Source organism: Anabas testudineus, chromosome 24 (genome assembly GCF_900324465.2).
Source record: "Anabas testudineus chromosome 24, fAnaTes1.2, whole genome shotgun sequence".
In the NCBI taxonomy this organism is placed as follows: Eukaryota; Metazoa; Chordata; class Actinopteri; order Anabantiformes; family Anabantidae; genus Anabas; species Anabas testudineus.
In genome coordinates this window covers 3,546,047-3,562,202 of record NC_046632.1, presented here as the reverse complement: position 1 = coordinate 3,562,202, position 16,156 = coordinate 3,546,047, and the positions used below count along the sequence as shown (strand labels likewise).

At 36.9% G+C, this 16,156-nt stretch overlaps 1 protein-coding gene across 3 annotated transcripts; it reads right to left on the bottom strand.

The window, feature by feature from the left end:
* Positions 1-4,322: 4,322 nt before the first annotated feature.
* On the bottom strand, positions 4,323-16,068 carry LOC113149539 (adhesion G-protein coupled receptor F3-like). Of its 3 annotated transcripts, XM_026341735.1 has the most exons (16): positions 15,923-16,068; positions 14,871-14,931; positions 14,657-14,669; positions 14,340-14,435; positions 13,193-13,254; positions 13,051-13,106; positions 11,505-11,629; positions 10,109-10,339; positions 9,071-9,310; positions 8,774-8,914; positions 8,483-8,682; positions 7,864-8,043; positions 6,031-7,344; positions 5,749-5,790; positions 5,489-5,515; positions 4,323-5,022 (listed from the first exon to the last, which is right to left on the bottom strand). In XM_026341735.1, exons 2-16 carry the CDS (start codon positions 14,922-14,924, stop codon positions 4,948-4,950), a joined length of 2,856 nt encoding a protein of 951 aa, XP_026197520.1. In that variant the 5' UTR covers positions 14,925-14,931; positions 15,923-16,068; the 3' UTR covers positions 4,323-4,947. The 3 variants fall into 3 exon arrangements, with proteins under 3 accessions (XP_026197520.1, XP_026197521.1, XP_026197522.1); XM_026341736.1 differs by lacking the exon at positions 15,923-16,068 and having other exon boundaries at positions 14,871-15,404; XM_026341737.1 differs by lacking the exons at positions 13,051-13,106; positions 13,193-13,254; positions 14,340-14,435; positions 14,657-14,669; positions 14,871-14,931.
* Between the last annotated feature and the right edge of the window lie 88 nt (positions 16,069-16,156).

Below are 16,156 nucleotides of genomic sequence, written 5' to 3'. Positions count from 1 at the left end.
TAAAAAATTTAATATGTATGTGTATGTATGTACAATATGAATACTCCTGTTACCTGTATTAATTATATATAGCGCCTTAAAATATCATCAAAATTAAATACGTCATAAACAAGTTATTAGACGAGCACTGTAATACAAACCCTCCATGTCTGGATCACTTGACAACAGTCTTTGTGTCATATGGTTTTATTTGTCTTATTAATTGTTACAACACATCTTATCAGCAGCTATCTGTTTTTTCTTACACAGCATGTGGAGCTTATGTTTTGGTCCAACTTGTTTGCATCACTTTGCACACAAGTATGAATACCATCAGTAGTTTCTTTGTTACTCCTCATAACAGTGTGTTGTTCATTCCTGCACAAATGAGAACCTTCTGTATATAAAACACAATCATATTTTCATGATAGTACTAGATAGTAGTAGATAAAGAGAACCCAATTTGACAAATGTGAACCTGTGCCTTCAATAACTGGTGTGACTCCCTATTGCAGCACAAAATATTTAATATAATATTTAATTATTATTTTTTGTTATGGACGTATTTTAGTCCATTACTCTTTAAAGAAGTTCTTCAATTCAGAAGTGCTGATTGGCTTTCTCTCATGAATTGCTTCTGGTAGGGTCTGACAGGGACAACTGCACATAAGAGAAGTACATCTCAAGTTCCTGTAGGGATACTTCATAAATGTACAGACAGAGAGAGACCCAGAGGATTAAGCCTGATTCTAATTTCCCCCTCATATGACACGTTAATCCCAGTAAATTACTAATAAGTGAATCATTTTCAAGCAAAGACTAATAAATGATGTAACATTTTTGTTTTAAACTGTCAACCTGCATTTCGTTTTTTGTATTCAGAAGCTGACCCTCTAGTTAGTTAAAAGATCAAATACCGGAGGCTACACATCACTGACAGTACTGTAACTGCTAAGTAGCTGAAGAAGCATTCTTATCCTGTATTTAAGTGAAAGTATCAATATCAAGTTTGTATTTTGTATATTTCATATCCATAAAGTTCATAATAGCTGCAAATAATTCAAGATTCAAGATTCAAAAAACTTTATTAATCCCAGAGGGAAATTGTTTTACCTTTTTTACCTCAACACAGACAGAAAGAAAAGGAACCACAACCAGGAAAGATCCAACACCAACATAAATACACATAACCAATAACATCAATACAGAATAACTCAATATATATACAGAATATGTAAAATAGACAAATGAAATTGGGTCAATATATACTGTATACTCTATGTGGACTGACAGCAAGTGTATGACACAACTATCATTTCCCCTACCCCTTACAGAGGGGGGAGGAATTGTACAGATTGATGGCCACAGGTAGAAAGGATCTCCTGTGTCACTCTGTGGAGCATTTCAATGTTAATAAGTCTTTGGCTGAATGTGCTCCTTTATCCAGCCGACACAGGGTGGGAGGAATTGTCCAGGATTGAGAGGAGTTTGAACAGCATCCTCCCCTCAGCCACAACATGTAGAGGGTCCAGCTCCACCCCCAGAACAGAGCCAGCCCTCCTAATCAGTTTGTTTAGTCTGTTAGTGTCTGCCACCTTCATGTTGCCGCCCCAGCAGACCACAGCATAAAAGATTACACTGGCCACCACAGACTCATAAAACATCCGCAGTTTCCTCAGGAAGTACATCCAGCTCTGAGCCTTTTTGTACAGTGCTGCTGAGTTCTTAGTCCAGTCCAGTTTTTTGTTCAGGTACACTCCCAGGTATTTGTACTTGGACACAACCTCCACCCCCTCCCCCTGTATAAAGAGAGGGATGACAGGACTCCCAGATTTCCTGAAGTCCATCACCAGCTCCTTTGTTTTATTGATGTTAAGTTGAAGATGGTTGAGTCCACACCAGTCAACAAAACTGTCCACCACTCCACGGTACTCTGTGACATCTCCACCCTTAATACATCCTACAACTGCAGAGTCATCAGAGAACTTCTGAAGGTGACAGGACTCCGAGTTGTACCTGAAGTCTGAGGTGTACAGGGTGAAGACAGAACTGTCCCCTGTGGAGCACCTGTACTACAGACCACAGTGTCAGACACACAGTTCTGCAGGCGGACATACTGTGGGCAGTTAGTGAGGTAGTCCATGATCCAGGAAATCAGTGTTAACCTGCATGTTTTTTAATTTCTCTCCCAGCAGTGCAGGCTGGATGGTGTTGAAAGGCGTCATCCACTCCAATATGGGGTTGATAGGCAAACTGGAGGGGGTTAAGTGAGGGTTTGACCAGAGGTCGGAGGGACTCCAGGATTAGCCTCTCGAAAGCCTTCATAATGTGTGATGTCAGAGCCACTGGTCTGAAGTCATTGAGGACTCTGGGACGTAGCGTCTTATTCACAGGAACCAGGCACGACTTTTTCCACCCAAGAGGAACCCTCTCCAGTTGCAGGCTGAGACTTTCAGCACCCTTGGGCTGACTCCATCAGGACCTGCCGCTTTTGTGGGGTGAAGCCTGTTCAGCTCTCTTCTCACCTGCTCAGCTGAGATTGTTAGGGTGGTGGCTGAGTCGTGTGGGGGAGGGACTGAGGAGCGGATAGTGAACTGAAGTGGGCTCTGTGGCTCAGCCTGGAATCGATTGAAGAAATTCTTCAATTTGTTGGCTCGGTCCACAGTCCCCACATTCTCCTGGCTGCTGGACTTGTAGCCAGTGATGGTCCTCATTAAGTATAGTAAGAACTAGTAGTATTAGGATTGAGTAAAAAGTACAATAATTCTACCTGAAAATGGAAACACTCAAGTAAAGTACAGTACAAGTACCTCAGAACTGTACCCAAATGGGGTAAATAAATGAATTTGCTTGATTTTACCAATATAGACAACAGCACAGAAGTTTTTCCAGTTATCATGGAGTACCCCAGTAAGAGCCCTTTTTAAAAACAGTCAAAAAGCATCAGAAACTTGTTCCAAGAGCCCTGTTCAGAACCACTAAAAGTAAATCAGCCTTGACTTACTTGATATCTACAGAGACAGTTATAGCTCTCTATTCTCTGGCCCTTAGAAGATCCTGTTGATAAAGTAACCATTGGACTTTATGTTAACAGGATTAGCAGTTTTACCGTAGGTACCGTAAGTATGTTGGGATAAGGTGCACCATGATGTGGTCTAATGGTGGTGTAGCAGTGGTCCAGTACATTCCCCTCTCTGGTCTGACACTTTATGAGCTGTTGAGCTCCCTAACTATAGTTAGGGAGGATTTGGTGTATTAAGATTGCTTGCTGTCCTTGTTGACAAGGAGTACAGACAATGCAAATATCTTAATGGGTGAAGACAAACAACACAGAAGAAATCCCAAGCTAAACAGGAAACTGGCAGTCAATGTGTTGTTAGTGACCCAGTATTAGAAACAGCACTAGGACAAAATGTGTGTTGTGTGTGTGAGTAAAAAAATGAGCAAGTCAGTCAACACTGACTCTGGCCTTGTGCGACACTTGTTTTACATAGGCTAAATGCCAGTGATGGTGCTGCTTTGTTTATTCATTTCCAAGCCATAAAAACAAAAATGAAACAAACGCACTGAACTTTAAAGTTTCACATCTTAAGGTGAGGAAATTCATTGATATATTGATAATACATTCTCTAGCACCTTACCCAAAACACAACAAAAACATTTATAACATTTAAAACATTTAAATGCCAAAACATTGGGTAAGCTAAAAAGTCCAGAGTCAGCTATCTTGTCCTCTCTAACTATAAGCTTTATAATAAAGATAAGATGGAGCCTGATCATTAAGTGGTTTATAAGTGAGGAGGATCCAATTCTGGATTTTACCTGGAGCCGATGGAGAGAAGCTAACATTGGAGAAATATGATCTTTCTTGCTAATTCCAGTCAGAACTCACACTACAGCATTTTGCATTAACTGCAGGCTTTTTAAGGAGTTTCTGGGACATCCTGTTAAACATCACTTTGGGACAGGATGCTCCTAATTTTAACAATATTTCTTAGGTAAAACATTTTTTATGTATGAAGTAAAGGAGATATTCTGGTCAAAGATAACTAAGAGACTTATTACAGTATTACTTGAGTCCAATACTTAATCATCTACAGTAAGTATGTGATTAGACATAGTATCTCTGGGATTTTTAGGCCCAAGCAAAATAACCTCTGTCTTATCTGAATTTAGGAGAAGAAAATTGGAGAAAATTCTCTGAATCTTGAATCATGAATATATACAGTTACCAGAAGGCAAAAGCGTCTGAATCCTTCTGTTTAATTTGTGTCATTTGCAGTTTTTTGAAGAGCCTGCATATGAAGGACTAAGTCAGGCACAGGAGAGACAGGGCAATTTAATGGTTTTATTCACCCAAATATCAGTAATCATGAAAACATAAACATGTGTCCTTAATTGTGAATATGATGTCAAAACAAAATGTTGCAAATATCCCTCCCATAACAGAGCTCAAATTTACAAAGTGGGATAACAAGAAACAAGAAAAGAAAATAACAACAAACACACACATATATATATATATATAACACATGATGATATGATGATAAATGTTAAAAATGCTATTAAATATATAAACTATTTAAACACAAAAAACACCCTAATTAATCCTACATTCTTGGTTCTGACCAATTACAACACTCACAGTAGTTGTAGCTCCATGGCCTGGGCAAACCTTTTTGTTGGAGGACTACCACACAGTCTAAATATCTAAATACCTCAATAGTACCGTTAAATATCTCAGCTTACTGGTAAAAAGAAACAAAAATATTTTTTATGAAACAACGTGTCTTTATTTACTTTAAGCAATAAACATAAATAACATTACATAATAATTGTTAGACCAAAAACAAAAGCTAGAACATAAGCACAAGCAAACTAACACATCTATGATACGTGTGAAGTAAAAATATATTTTTTGTTGTATGTATGTCTGTGTATAAGGTGGAAAGGTCAACTATAAGTCCATCAATATTGGTCTTTGACATTTGGGTCTGTGGCTGAAATCAGATCCTTCGTGTCACTTTTTTCTTTTGATTTTGCCTGAGGACAGAAGCAAACAGATTTATTAAACAAACAGTACAGTTGGATTGGCGACACTTCGTTTGATTTTGATGTACATTTGGAAGTTTTTTTTAATGCTATGCAAACCTCGTTATATTAGAGATGATGGCACCTTTTGTATCAGATCAGATTAAGTCAGTTGACGTTAATAAAACTTTGACCTGGCTTGTTCTATTTTCAGTATGTTGCTCAGTGCATCAGTGGTTTCAAAGTAGCTTTAGTCCAGACTAGATAAATAACTTGCTTTCAGGTATGCTAACACCTGAATCCAATTAGCTATTAGAGGTCATTATTCCAAGGGTGTTGTAATAGAAGAAGAGGTCCAAATGTCTGTCAGATCACATTTTATGAGAAATTAATGCATAAAACCATAGTTCCAAAGGGTTCAAACACTTTTTTTTGCCACTGCACCATAAGTAAGTTAAGAGCTTAAAGGTAAACTCACCATAAGTATCTTCAGTTTGTCTCGGACCTGTAATTAATTAAATAAACCGTTAAATTTAAAGCATGGTGCTTTTTATGGGTCACCAAGTTTAAACCCATGTCTCCTGTAGCACAGGTAAGACTTCCAACAAGGCTAGTCAAGTATTTCTTTTCTCTTTATGCCCACTTGACATAAATTATCAATAATTCAATAGGAACATTAGCAGTAATGAAGCATGTCTGATCAACCTATTGATAATATGAAATACTGTAAAAACTCACATTCTGCTCTGTTAAACACCCAGTCAGCAAAATGAAAACACCCTGCGGCAGAAAGAAAGAAAAATTTTTAAAAGGTTTAATCAATGACAAATATTTTGTCTTTCTGTCTATTTACTTATCCATCCATCTATCTATCTATCTATCTATCTATCTATCTATCTATCTATCTATCTATCTATCTATCTATCTATCTATCTATCTATCTATCTATCTATCTATCTATCTATCTATCTATCTATCTATCTATCTATCTATCAGCATTACATTTGTGTGTCAAATTACCTCAAAGGAATTGAGTATGGTGAAACAGAACTCAACAGCAGTGTACATGGGAGCTTTTTGGTCCAGTACGAGCTGAATAAAGCCAAAAATCCATGTTACCCCAAAGACAGGTGTTAGAATGGCAACGACCTTCAAGATGTTTTTGGCTGTCTCTTCATTGACGGTCTTGTTGCCATTGGGAACAGGGGACTTCACTAGTGTAGCAATGACAATTCCCATAAAAATGAGATTTGTCAAAATTACTGTTCCCACAGGAAGGAGAAAAGCGTGTATGGATCCCTCCATGACTCTTTCATAAACTAGCCAGCATGTTTCCTTATGATAGTAGTCCCTTTTCTTGTAGTAGGCGTGCAAATAGCTGGATCCCACTATGAGCACTGGGCAAACATAGCCCACAAAGCTGGAAAAGATCATGAAAACTTTTTTCCTTAGTGGGCTGAAGACAAAGATGAGCTGGTGGACGAGCATGACGCTCAGACACAGCATCCAACAAAACATGGCCAAATAAAACAGGTGTTTACATATGGTCAACACTAGGCACCAGGTCTCAGAGAGAATATCAGGAGATGTAGAAGCCAAAATACTGACATCAGCAAGCAAGAGGAACACGGCGATGTTCACCATAGCTGTGTGACGAAAATGTAGAAGATTGGTCTTGACCACAGCCGACCACACTAGAGATTCAATGATGAGGAAGATCAGCAAGCAACAGATGGATACACCCAGACCCACATTGGTGATTATATCCAGGACTTTACTAGATGCAGGTACTTCACCTTTGGACATGAGCATAGAAAATGAAGTCAGGTGGGTGCACTCACACACTGCGTGGTTTTCATCACTGGTGTTCATGACAGTACATCCTACATCTGACCAGTTTCCTGCTGTGGTGTTCCAAAAGACACATAAAGCTTTAGTGTTGTTCAGATGGTCATTGGGAAACTCTAGCCTAATTTTTACTGATGGATCATTGTTGTCCTCCAGTGTGGCTAATAATAAGAGGCTGGTAGGTGTCATGTTGCTGTAGATGTTTCTTAATCTATCCGTTAGATTTTTCACAGCAACAGTTTTCAGTGTTCCATTGGTCTTGTTCATATTTACACCAACATCAAACACAGATACATGACATTCACTACTGGAACAGAATTTGAGTTGTAAGTTTGTACTGTTGACTCCTTGACTTGTGTTGAACTTAATATTCTTCATGAGAACCTCCAGAGATTGAAGATAATCAGATGACATGCTATAAAGAGTAGATGTGTTGACGACATTCCAGGTCTTGCTCAACAAATTACTTGCTGCATTGATAAAATTCTAAAAAAAAAAAAGGACAAAATTAATCTTAAGACACATTTTTCTTGTATTTAAATCTTCTCAGGAACTATTGATTACATCCATATATTGCACCTAGTACTTGTGTGATTAATAAATGCAATTTTATTATCTACTTTAAAAAAAGCACTGTCTCAGGCCATGGAAGAGTTTTGTAGTTATATAAAGCTATGGAGAACTTCCCCTGGTATATGAAGAAGACTGAGCTCACCAGGAGCCAGCCTCTGCGATGGGAGTCCTGGCAGCTGATCTTTTGTGTTTTAAATATTGTTTTGGTTTAAATTTAGATGTGAGGATTGAGTGGCACCTTCGAATACTGTAGTTGCATGTCATTTCATACTGAGGTGATGTTGAAAAAAGAAATCACCATGACAAGTTAGCATCTTCATCTAAAGACTGAAAAAACACAGAACCCAGGTTTTGTGGTTTTGTGTTTGGTTGAGAAGTTAAAACTCCCTATTCAACAGGTGAATAAGGTAATGATAATCAGTTGTGGCTTACAGGCAAGACTTCCTCCTGCAAGGCAATATTGTTTGATGCATCGGCCATTACAGTAAGAATGTTAATGGATGCAGTAATGTCGGCAATATTATCACTGGAAGCAGATGCAGAGTTGTTCATAAGTCCTTGAAATATGTTCATGGCTCTCTCCTGTGTAGCCCCGAGTCCCTGCAGGAAGCTCTAGAAATAGAAAAGATGTTAAAAGTATAACATCTCCACCCAAAACATATATAGGTCAAAGCTGTAGATGTGGCCATGTAAGTTTTAATCTGGGTAATTGTAATAAATTCATAGAAATGAAATTAATATTCAAACTAAAGTTGTTTTTAGAAGAAGTTCACTTCAGGATATTCTTTACCATTACCATTACCTACCATTACACCACGAAAACAAAAGAACTCAGAGGATAGTTAATTGAAGGGGATGGATTAAAAAAAACTTCAAGGCACTGAACATGCCCCAGAGTTCAGTGAAATCCATCATTAAGAAATGATAAGAACATGGCATATGTCTAAATGTGCCTCTTATCTAGTATAGTATAAGATAGACTGTAGCTAAAACCAACCAGGTGAGCCACTGATTAAACCACAGGTCCTGTGATCTGTAGGTCCATACTTACTTGTGCGCTATTTGAAAGTATGTTCAGCTGTTTGTTGACGCAGTAGTCGAAGACAGGTTGCCAGGCAGGACCATCACAAGTGCAAGACTTATAACCAACTCTGCCCTCTGGACATGTCCGATTTATCACTGTAGCTCCAGCTGGGGTTTTTGGCCAAAGGTCTCCAACTGTCACAACCTCATCACAAAATATGCTATCCGCTGACAGATAAATGTAGACAATCATTAGTTCATGTTAGACTGAGTAAAATTAAAGTAGGTAAAATCTATTTAAAATTAATTTTAAATGTACCATAAATCACTGGGATGTCCACTGTTGTGCTCCTTTCTTGGCCTTTAGTGTTTTTAAAGGTCACATTAACAGATTGTGCATCAGATGTTTTCTGGCAACTGATGGGAGCAGTGAATGTATAGACCAGGGAATCATTATAAGCTGTAATAAAAGGAGGGTATTAGTTTCACAGCTAAGTGTAAGCATTTTGTTTTCATTTGTGTTGTCTGCATCAGTTAAAGAAACATGCTGCTGTGTTGGAGCAAACAGGAAGAAAGTCAACAGATACATTTCAGAGATACTGTAAATGTATCTTACATGTGTTATTCAGAGGATTTTCCACTGTACCATTGTAGCTCCACCAAACCTCATAGCTCTCTGTACTTTGTGGGATGGTGATAGAGATGTTAATGTTAACACTGCCAGTCTGCTGTTGTGAACAGTCGGCTGTAAGAGGACTGGTTACTATGGTGATCACATCAGGGAGGAGTGCCACACTCAGGTGTGTCCTGGCTGCGTAGCTCAGTGAACCCTTGGTTAATCCACATTCATATATACCTGAAATTAAAAACAAGTATCATATCCCACAGCTGAAATGGACAGTGCTGTGTATTTGACCCTGCTAATCCAGAGATTTTGTCTGCAGTGATGTGAGTTCACAGTAATCGTGACCATTGACCACCAAAATTCTATCAGTTCATTTTTTAGACCTTTGTGACACATTTGGAGACATTTCTTTCAGGGTTTCTGAAAAATCACATTCACAACAATGAAAGGGACAGGTAGACAGAAGATAACGGTGACCTTTGACCCTTGCCCACCTAATTATAATCAGATCATTGTTAATTGTTTAATTCAAATAGGCATTTGTCCAAAAAAAAAAAAAAAAATCATCACAGCCTTCATGTGTTACAAGATTCACTAGAATAGGATGGATACATTTTTGTATAATTTTTTTTAAACAATTCAAAACAGGCAAGCAGAATGCTAAGAAAACACAAGAGTACAGAGGCAGGTAGAGGCCTCTACATTCACCTGGATGTGCCCTGTAACTTTATAGCTGTGAGTTGTGACAGACTGCAAAAGCCTGAAAGGCTCTCAGAAGACAGATAGGATATTTATATTGTTTACAGATAACTTGGGACTTTTTTTATTGCTATTAAAAAACTAGTGCCCTTTTTCTTGAGGAGATGGAATCGCTAGGCCTACAATATATGTGTTTAAGATATTCATATCATTAGCAGAAATGATTATCATGGAGGAAGCTTCTGCTATCAACAAATGAACAAATCAGTGCTTCAGTTTTACAATTTTTTAAAGCATTATACTATCAATATGTAAAACCTCTGTACTTGCCTGCCCAGGCACCTGTCACCTTCATGAGGGTAAGTGTAGTACAAGAGTTGTATTCCGGTGTGGTACAGTTGTTGTCCAGTTGGACCACAGTACCAGGGTAGAGTTCAACAAGCTGATCATTGTGGAAAATGTACCAGTTAGCTCTGTCTGTCGCCTCCCCAAAAGTACATTTTAATACTGGGTTGGACTCATAGCACACTGTAGTGTTTGGGGACAACATGGTGACCATTCCTGTGTGAAGACAATTAAAAAGAAAAAAAAAAAGAACACATACATGTACAGTGTTTATACTAGGAATGGAAGGTACAACTTTTAAACGACTATATGTCACCGGTTTGACTTAACAAATAAAAAAACTACACTTTCAGATAACAGCATCTTCCCTCTGGTGCCCATACAGCTGGCCTGATGGTGCCCTTCCCAAGTCCCCATCTCCCTGCAGCCGCCCTTGCAGACCCAACCGCTAAGGCAGGCACTTTTGTGTATAAAATTAATGATAATATTTACATCACAGTCCAAGTGGAAATTTGAGCATAATTTGAAGAAAATTCCCTCAAGGAGTACTCGTTATTGGAAAATTAACAATAAACTGATCACAGGTCAAAGATACAGGTTGCTGTGATTTCATGTATGTACAATCCTTGTGAACATGAAATCACAGGATTGTTATAAGGGAATTTCCCCATAGTTGGTACTAATGTCCAGTTTATTAAGGTTCTGAGGTCCTTCAAAATCATTTTGACACAGTATGACAGGAACCGCTTTAGGGAATATTTTAATTTATTTGTGACCTCACGTTTTTGTCAACGCCAGCTCTCTCTCTCTCTCTCTCTCTCTCTCTCTCTCTCAGAGCATGTTACATTTCACACAAATGACCACTTGGACTCAAGTATAAATTTAAGCCTGGCAGACATACACATAAAATGCAACTTCACCGATTTAATACAACCACATTTTTTCTTTTTACTTGAAAAGTTTTGTTATAACAAGCAGTTTGACTCAATATTGACCGAGTGCCACACAACTAGCTGCAAGAAGATGCTTTTGACTGTAGTTTACAGTAGAACTACATCATGCAGCAAATACATAACATTTTAATTTAGCTGTTAGTTAATTTAATAATTTTGAAGAAGAATGTATGAATGAAGTATAAATAACCACCATTGTGAGGATTTCACTCAAATCACCACTTGCTGACATGGTCTGGAATTTCTCTGCCAATCTCTGCTAATTGCCCACAAAAAGCCCACAATGTACTTGAATACAGTAAAGTGCAGGCAGCGTAAACTACAGGGATCGTGCACATCAAATCATACACATCTATGAATTTCGTCTGTCATATATAGCATTATGAACTAAAGGAATGACAACAAACAGCAACACTTTTTTCACTGACCTGAAGTACCGATCCTAATTACAGCTTGGGGATTGCATTCCAGGGAAGTCGCTATTCTTTGAAGTCTGGAAGTCCCAAATTTGAAGCATAATACTGTCTTAATGTCAGCAGTGCTGTTTTCCAGCCTTAAGTAATAAACAAAAAGTGGTTAATGTAACATGAAACTGTTCCTAGTGGCAACCTTATTTGAAAGCCCTTTCTTATTTTGAGCCTTCCGAGGCAAGACTTTTTGTATGACAGTGTTTTCTTGGTCAACTAATCCAATTTGTTCTGTTATTAGAAGCTTTTATAGTTTAAACAAACAAGCTGTTTCTTCATTTCTTAATACACAGAAACAATGTAAAACATGAAGCATTCATCATGTCAGTTATGTGTGTTTACTTGTAATAAATTAATATGTTATCTTATACCAACCAAATAAATTGGCTGTAAGAAAATACTGTACATGACAGCAGTGACCTGGGGTGACAAAAGCAGAAGGCAGTTGCAATGAAGGTATGTGATGGTGAGTTGCAATTGCAAGGGAGACACTGCGGAGGGAAAGTGCATCCTCTACAGTAAAACTTGGTACCAGAACCACACTTCCCCTCAACTCATTCCTGTAGTCTATGTTAACTTTAGTTAAACATATGTCCACTCAATGGACACAATGGTATCAGCATGGGTTCAACAAAAGCAGGGCTTGTGCAGCACTGACAAACCACTGACCTGTGATCGAGTACCAATCCAAGCGACAGGTTGTGTTTTAGGCAAAAAAAAAAAACACATAATCAGTCTCATCTATTTTGCATTTAGTTATTTTTTTCAAATGCCCATACCTATGTATCCCATAAGAATCATATTTTTAACCACTGTAAATTATTAAAGTTAGCAACAACATTATAAAAAGTTAGCTGTGACTTCTGCGAAAGTTCAGTTTCACTGACTAAATCATGACTAAAACTGAGAGAAAATAAATGACTAGAATGACTAAGATGAAATTTTCATCACAATGACTAAAATTTAATTGAAAATTTAATTGAAAAAAATAAATAAATACAAATTTTTTGTGTCAAAATTAACACAAAATTTGTTTTAGGGACTCAACTCTCTTATAGTGCATTTAATTGTTTAACCATGATAAAAAAATAAATTTAATTGTTTTTTATTTAACCTCTACCTCGAAGACTTAATGATTGATTTTGTTAGTCTCTTGAGGTCACGGGTTTTAATAACATTTATTTTTAATTTTTAATGTCTGCTTTGCACTGAGACTCTCCACCTGCTGCTGATAGCTATTGTGGACTCATCACACTTTTTCCCCTTTTCCCTGTTGTATTTGTACTTGTGTGAACATGAATTAAGTCATTTATAATAGTGTGCCAATTTTACAGGCTGGGGTTGGATGTGGTTAAGGTGTACAACAGCAGGCGTTCATGCTGTTGCCTAAATTCTGTGGGGCTGATGCTCCTGAGTGTGTGATGTAAATAACACCAGATGACTTTCTCCATTTCAAATGTCCATTTTTTTAAAATACTGATAAGCATAAATAAACAAAAAACAATACCTCTGAGTTGTGTTCAAGATATCAAAGCAGGGCCATCTCTTTATTGCATTTTCAAGCTTTGAAAAATAAAGAGAGCATTAAATAATTTCATTTTTTTCTGTAAACACTGTGTACAGTGCGTTATTAACATAATGAGATGTACCTGATAAATATTAGTTGCATTCCAGGTGCCTGAACTTAGTAAAACTGATCCAGTCATGACAACTGTGTGATGACAAACATTTGTATTAGTTGCTGTTACTGCATAAGAACAATGTTTTTCAAAAAAAAAGTAAAGAAGAATAACATCTAAACCCAGACCAAACAGAAACACACATATTATTGTTATTCCATTATGCCACTCACTATGTTACTAATGTAAGTAAATACCATACAATATCATCTGCATGTAATGTAGGAGATATTAGCTGTTGAAGCAATTTAAATTGCAACAGACAAGATTGTTGCACATGTCACATGTGAGTGTAGCCAGCTGCAGTTATTATCTGTTCAAAAAATAAGGTATTCAACAACTAAATCACAAGTAAATCCTTAAAGATATTGAATATTTGGTTTTAACTGTCACTGTAAATAAAAACTCAAACTACAATCTAAAATAAAATATATATGACTGTCAAAGACCAGCTCGCTTGATTTTTATCATTTGGCTGCGGCACTTAAACGACTGCTGTGAAAATACATGCTCTGGAGTTGTAGTTATACCTTCCAAACTCCAGGTAACATATTTGTAACAGAATAAATTATTTAAAATGTATTTCTGAGAAGATGCCGATCTCAGTTATGAAGTGCCCTCATCAGCATGAAGATGAGCAAGTGGAGAGGGAGAGAGTGCAATTGTTGTTTGAGAAGCTAATAGTCTGTTTGTTTAATGTCTAGTTACGTTTAATGATGGGTAACACTGTCTATTCTTGTGATATGAATCAACAACAAAAAAGGAGGTTAAACAGCTCTCTGAATATCTGGAAGTTGATTTAGGTTGAAATATTTCACTGGTCACTCAAGTAGTTTTTTCAGTGGAAGTAAGCAACTATCCTGCAGCTAGGTTTCATTTATCATCTGATTTGAATAGGCCTTAGGTGGATGAAATGGATAGAATTAGATGAGAGTTACCATGAGGACACTTGTCTCACTTAATGTTCCTGGTGAATAGAAGTGCAGGGTGAAAAATTATATATAGTTTCAGTGAAGAATTGTATTTTATGTTGTTCTATGTTTATCAGCAGTGTATCTTGTACTGCGCTCTTGCCCCGTGGCTGCCTCATTTAGTAAGATGAATAGTGTGTAGTTACCTTCATTGGCATAGCTCACTTTGTGTAAAGCTGTATCTGAGAGATACATCTGGCATTGCTCTGTATTATTCGCTGTCATTTGCCCAATGTAGTCATCTACGACAACATAATGTATTTTTATGTTATTCTTTTACACTTTTAGCAAGTTTTTAAAAGTTTTCAATGTAGTATTTCATGCAAGAGCAGGAGAGAAGAGAAAGTATCTAATTAAATAATATATTAAAGCATTTCATTTGGAATTACATAATATCATGTAAAATCCTAAACCGTGCACAGATATTATAATAGATTTGCAGAGACACAGCCAAGAGATTCACCTGCTGCACAGATCTGCAAAGGCAAGAACACGCAAACACACAATTACTCTCTCTACCATACAGGTGTAAGTTCATGTCTAATATAAACATGCTAGTTATTTTTTTGTAGTGTGTGACAAGTTAACATTGTTGGAATTAAATTAATTCTTGAACTGTTATTATTTAATTTCCTCGGTTATAATTCTATCCAACACAACCTGAGAAGCATCTTTACCTGATAGCAGATGTACACAGCTCTGATCAAAAATATGAAAACCCTGGAAAACATTTTTTTTCTGGAGGAAACAAATAAGAAAACCAATTATGAAAATATAGGGACTGAAAATGCCAACAACTCATAACTCCATACACAAATATAAAAATGTGTGAGGAAGCTGCAGTTTCCTTGTTTTTTATGTAGTGGGTCACTTCTGTAAATTTTAGAAAGCCAAAGAGCTGACTTGACAGAGTGTATTAGTGCAGAAAGGTTGTGTCCATGTCTTGTACATGACTGTCTAGTTCTTGCTCCAGTGGTCTAATTTTTGTCTGTTTGATCACAGAAATAACATCACATTGCTTTTGCGTTTTTTTATTTTTTGTTTTTTTATCCGTTTCTTTAATGAATCAATTTCAACTTTTATCAAACTTGTTTGCATCACCTTTGCATTTTGAAGTATAAAAACAAGGAACAACCTGTTTGTTTCCATTGATTCTCACAATAGCACACTGTTTACACCTGCACAGATCAGTACTGGGACACCCCCTTCAGCTTGCAGCATATATATTTACATGTAATTGCACAAGCATGCATATATATATATATATATATATATATATATATATATATATATATATATATATATATATAAATTCAACTTTAAAAGGTAAAGAAATAACATGGTTCAGTAAATCACTCTTTTACGTAAGTAGATCCACTGAAGCCTTAACATACTGAGAGATATCTCAGTGCAGTCCACCTTGAAGTTATTTGTGTAGCTCTCTGTTTTCTTTTCAAAATAAAGGTTGGACTGTTCTTTCTGACACAACAGCAATAATGAGCTGAATAGTTCAGACTTGAAATATTTTGATAATTTAAATTGTCAATTATTTTTTTTAAAGTCATACACATGTTTTTATAGATCACACATTTCATCACATCACATTCTTATATTTATGCTAGTACCTTAGTGTTGGAGACACAACTTTACAGTTAAGTGCCATGTACTACATCTAGCTTCTGTTCAAATTACTTTCATAAAGATAAAAAGACAATAAAAAAGTCCTCACCTTGTCTATTACGCTTTACACAAAGATTAACCTGTCAACTTTGCTGCAGTCAGTGAGAAATCTGTCTGTACTCCATGGCTATCCGATACACATTAGGATTTGAGTAAAAGTACATGAGCTCCAGTCAGGAGGACTATGATAGGATGGACAGAGTTTGTGGGTGTGTTGTAAGTGTTACAAGACATGATAATAAATATTGCTGTGGAAAGCCCATTTGCATTGATCACATGTCTC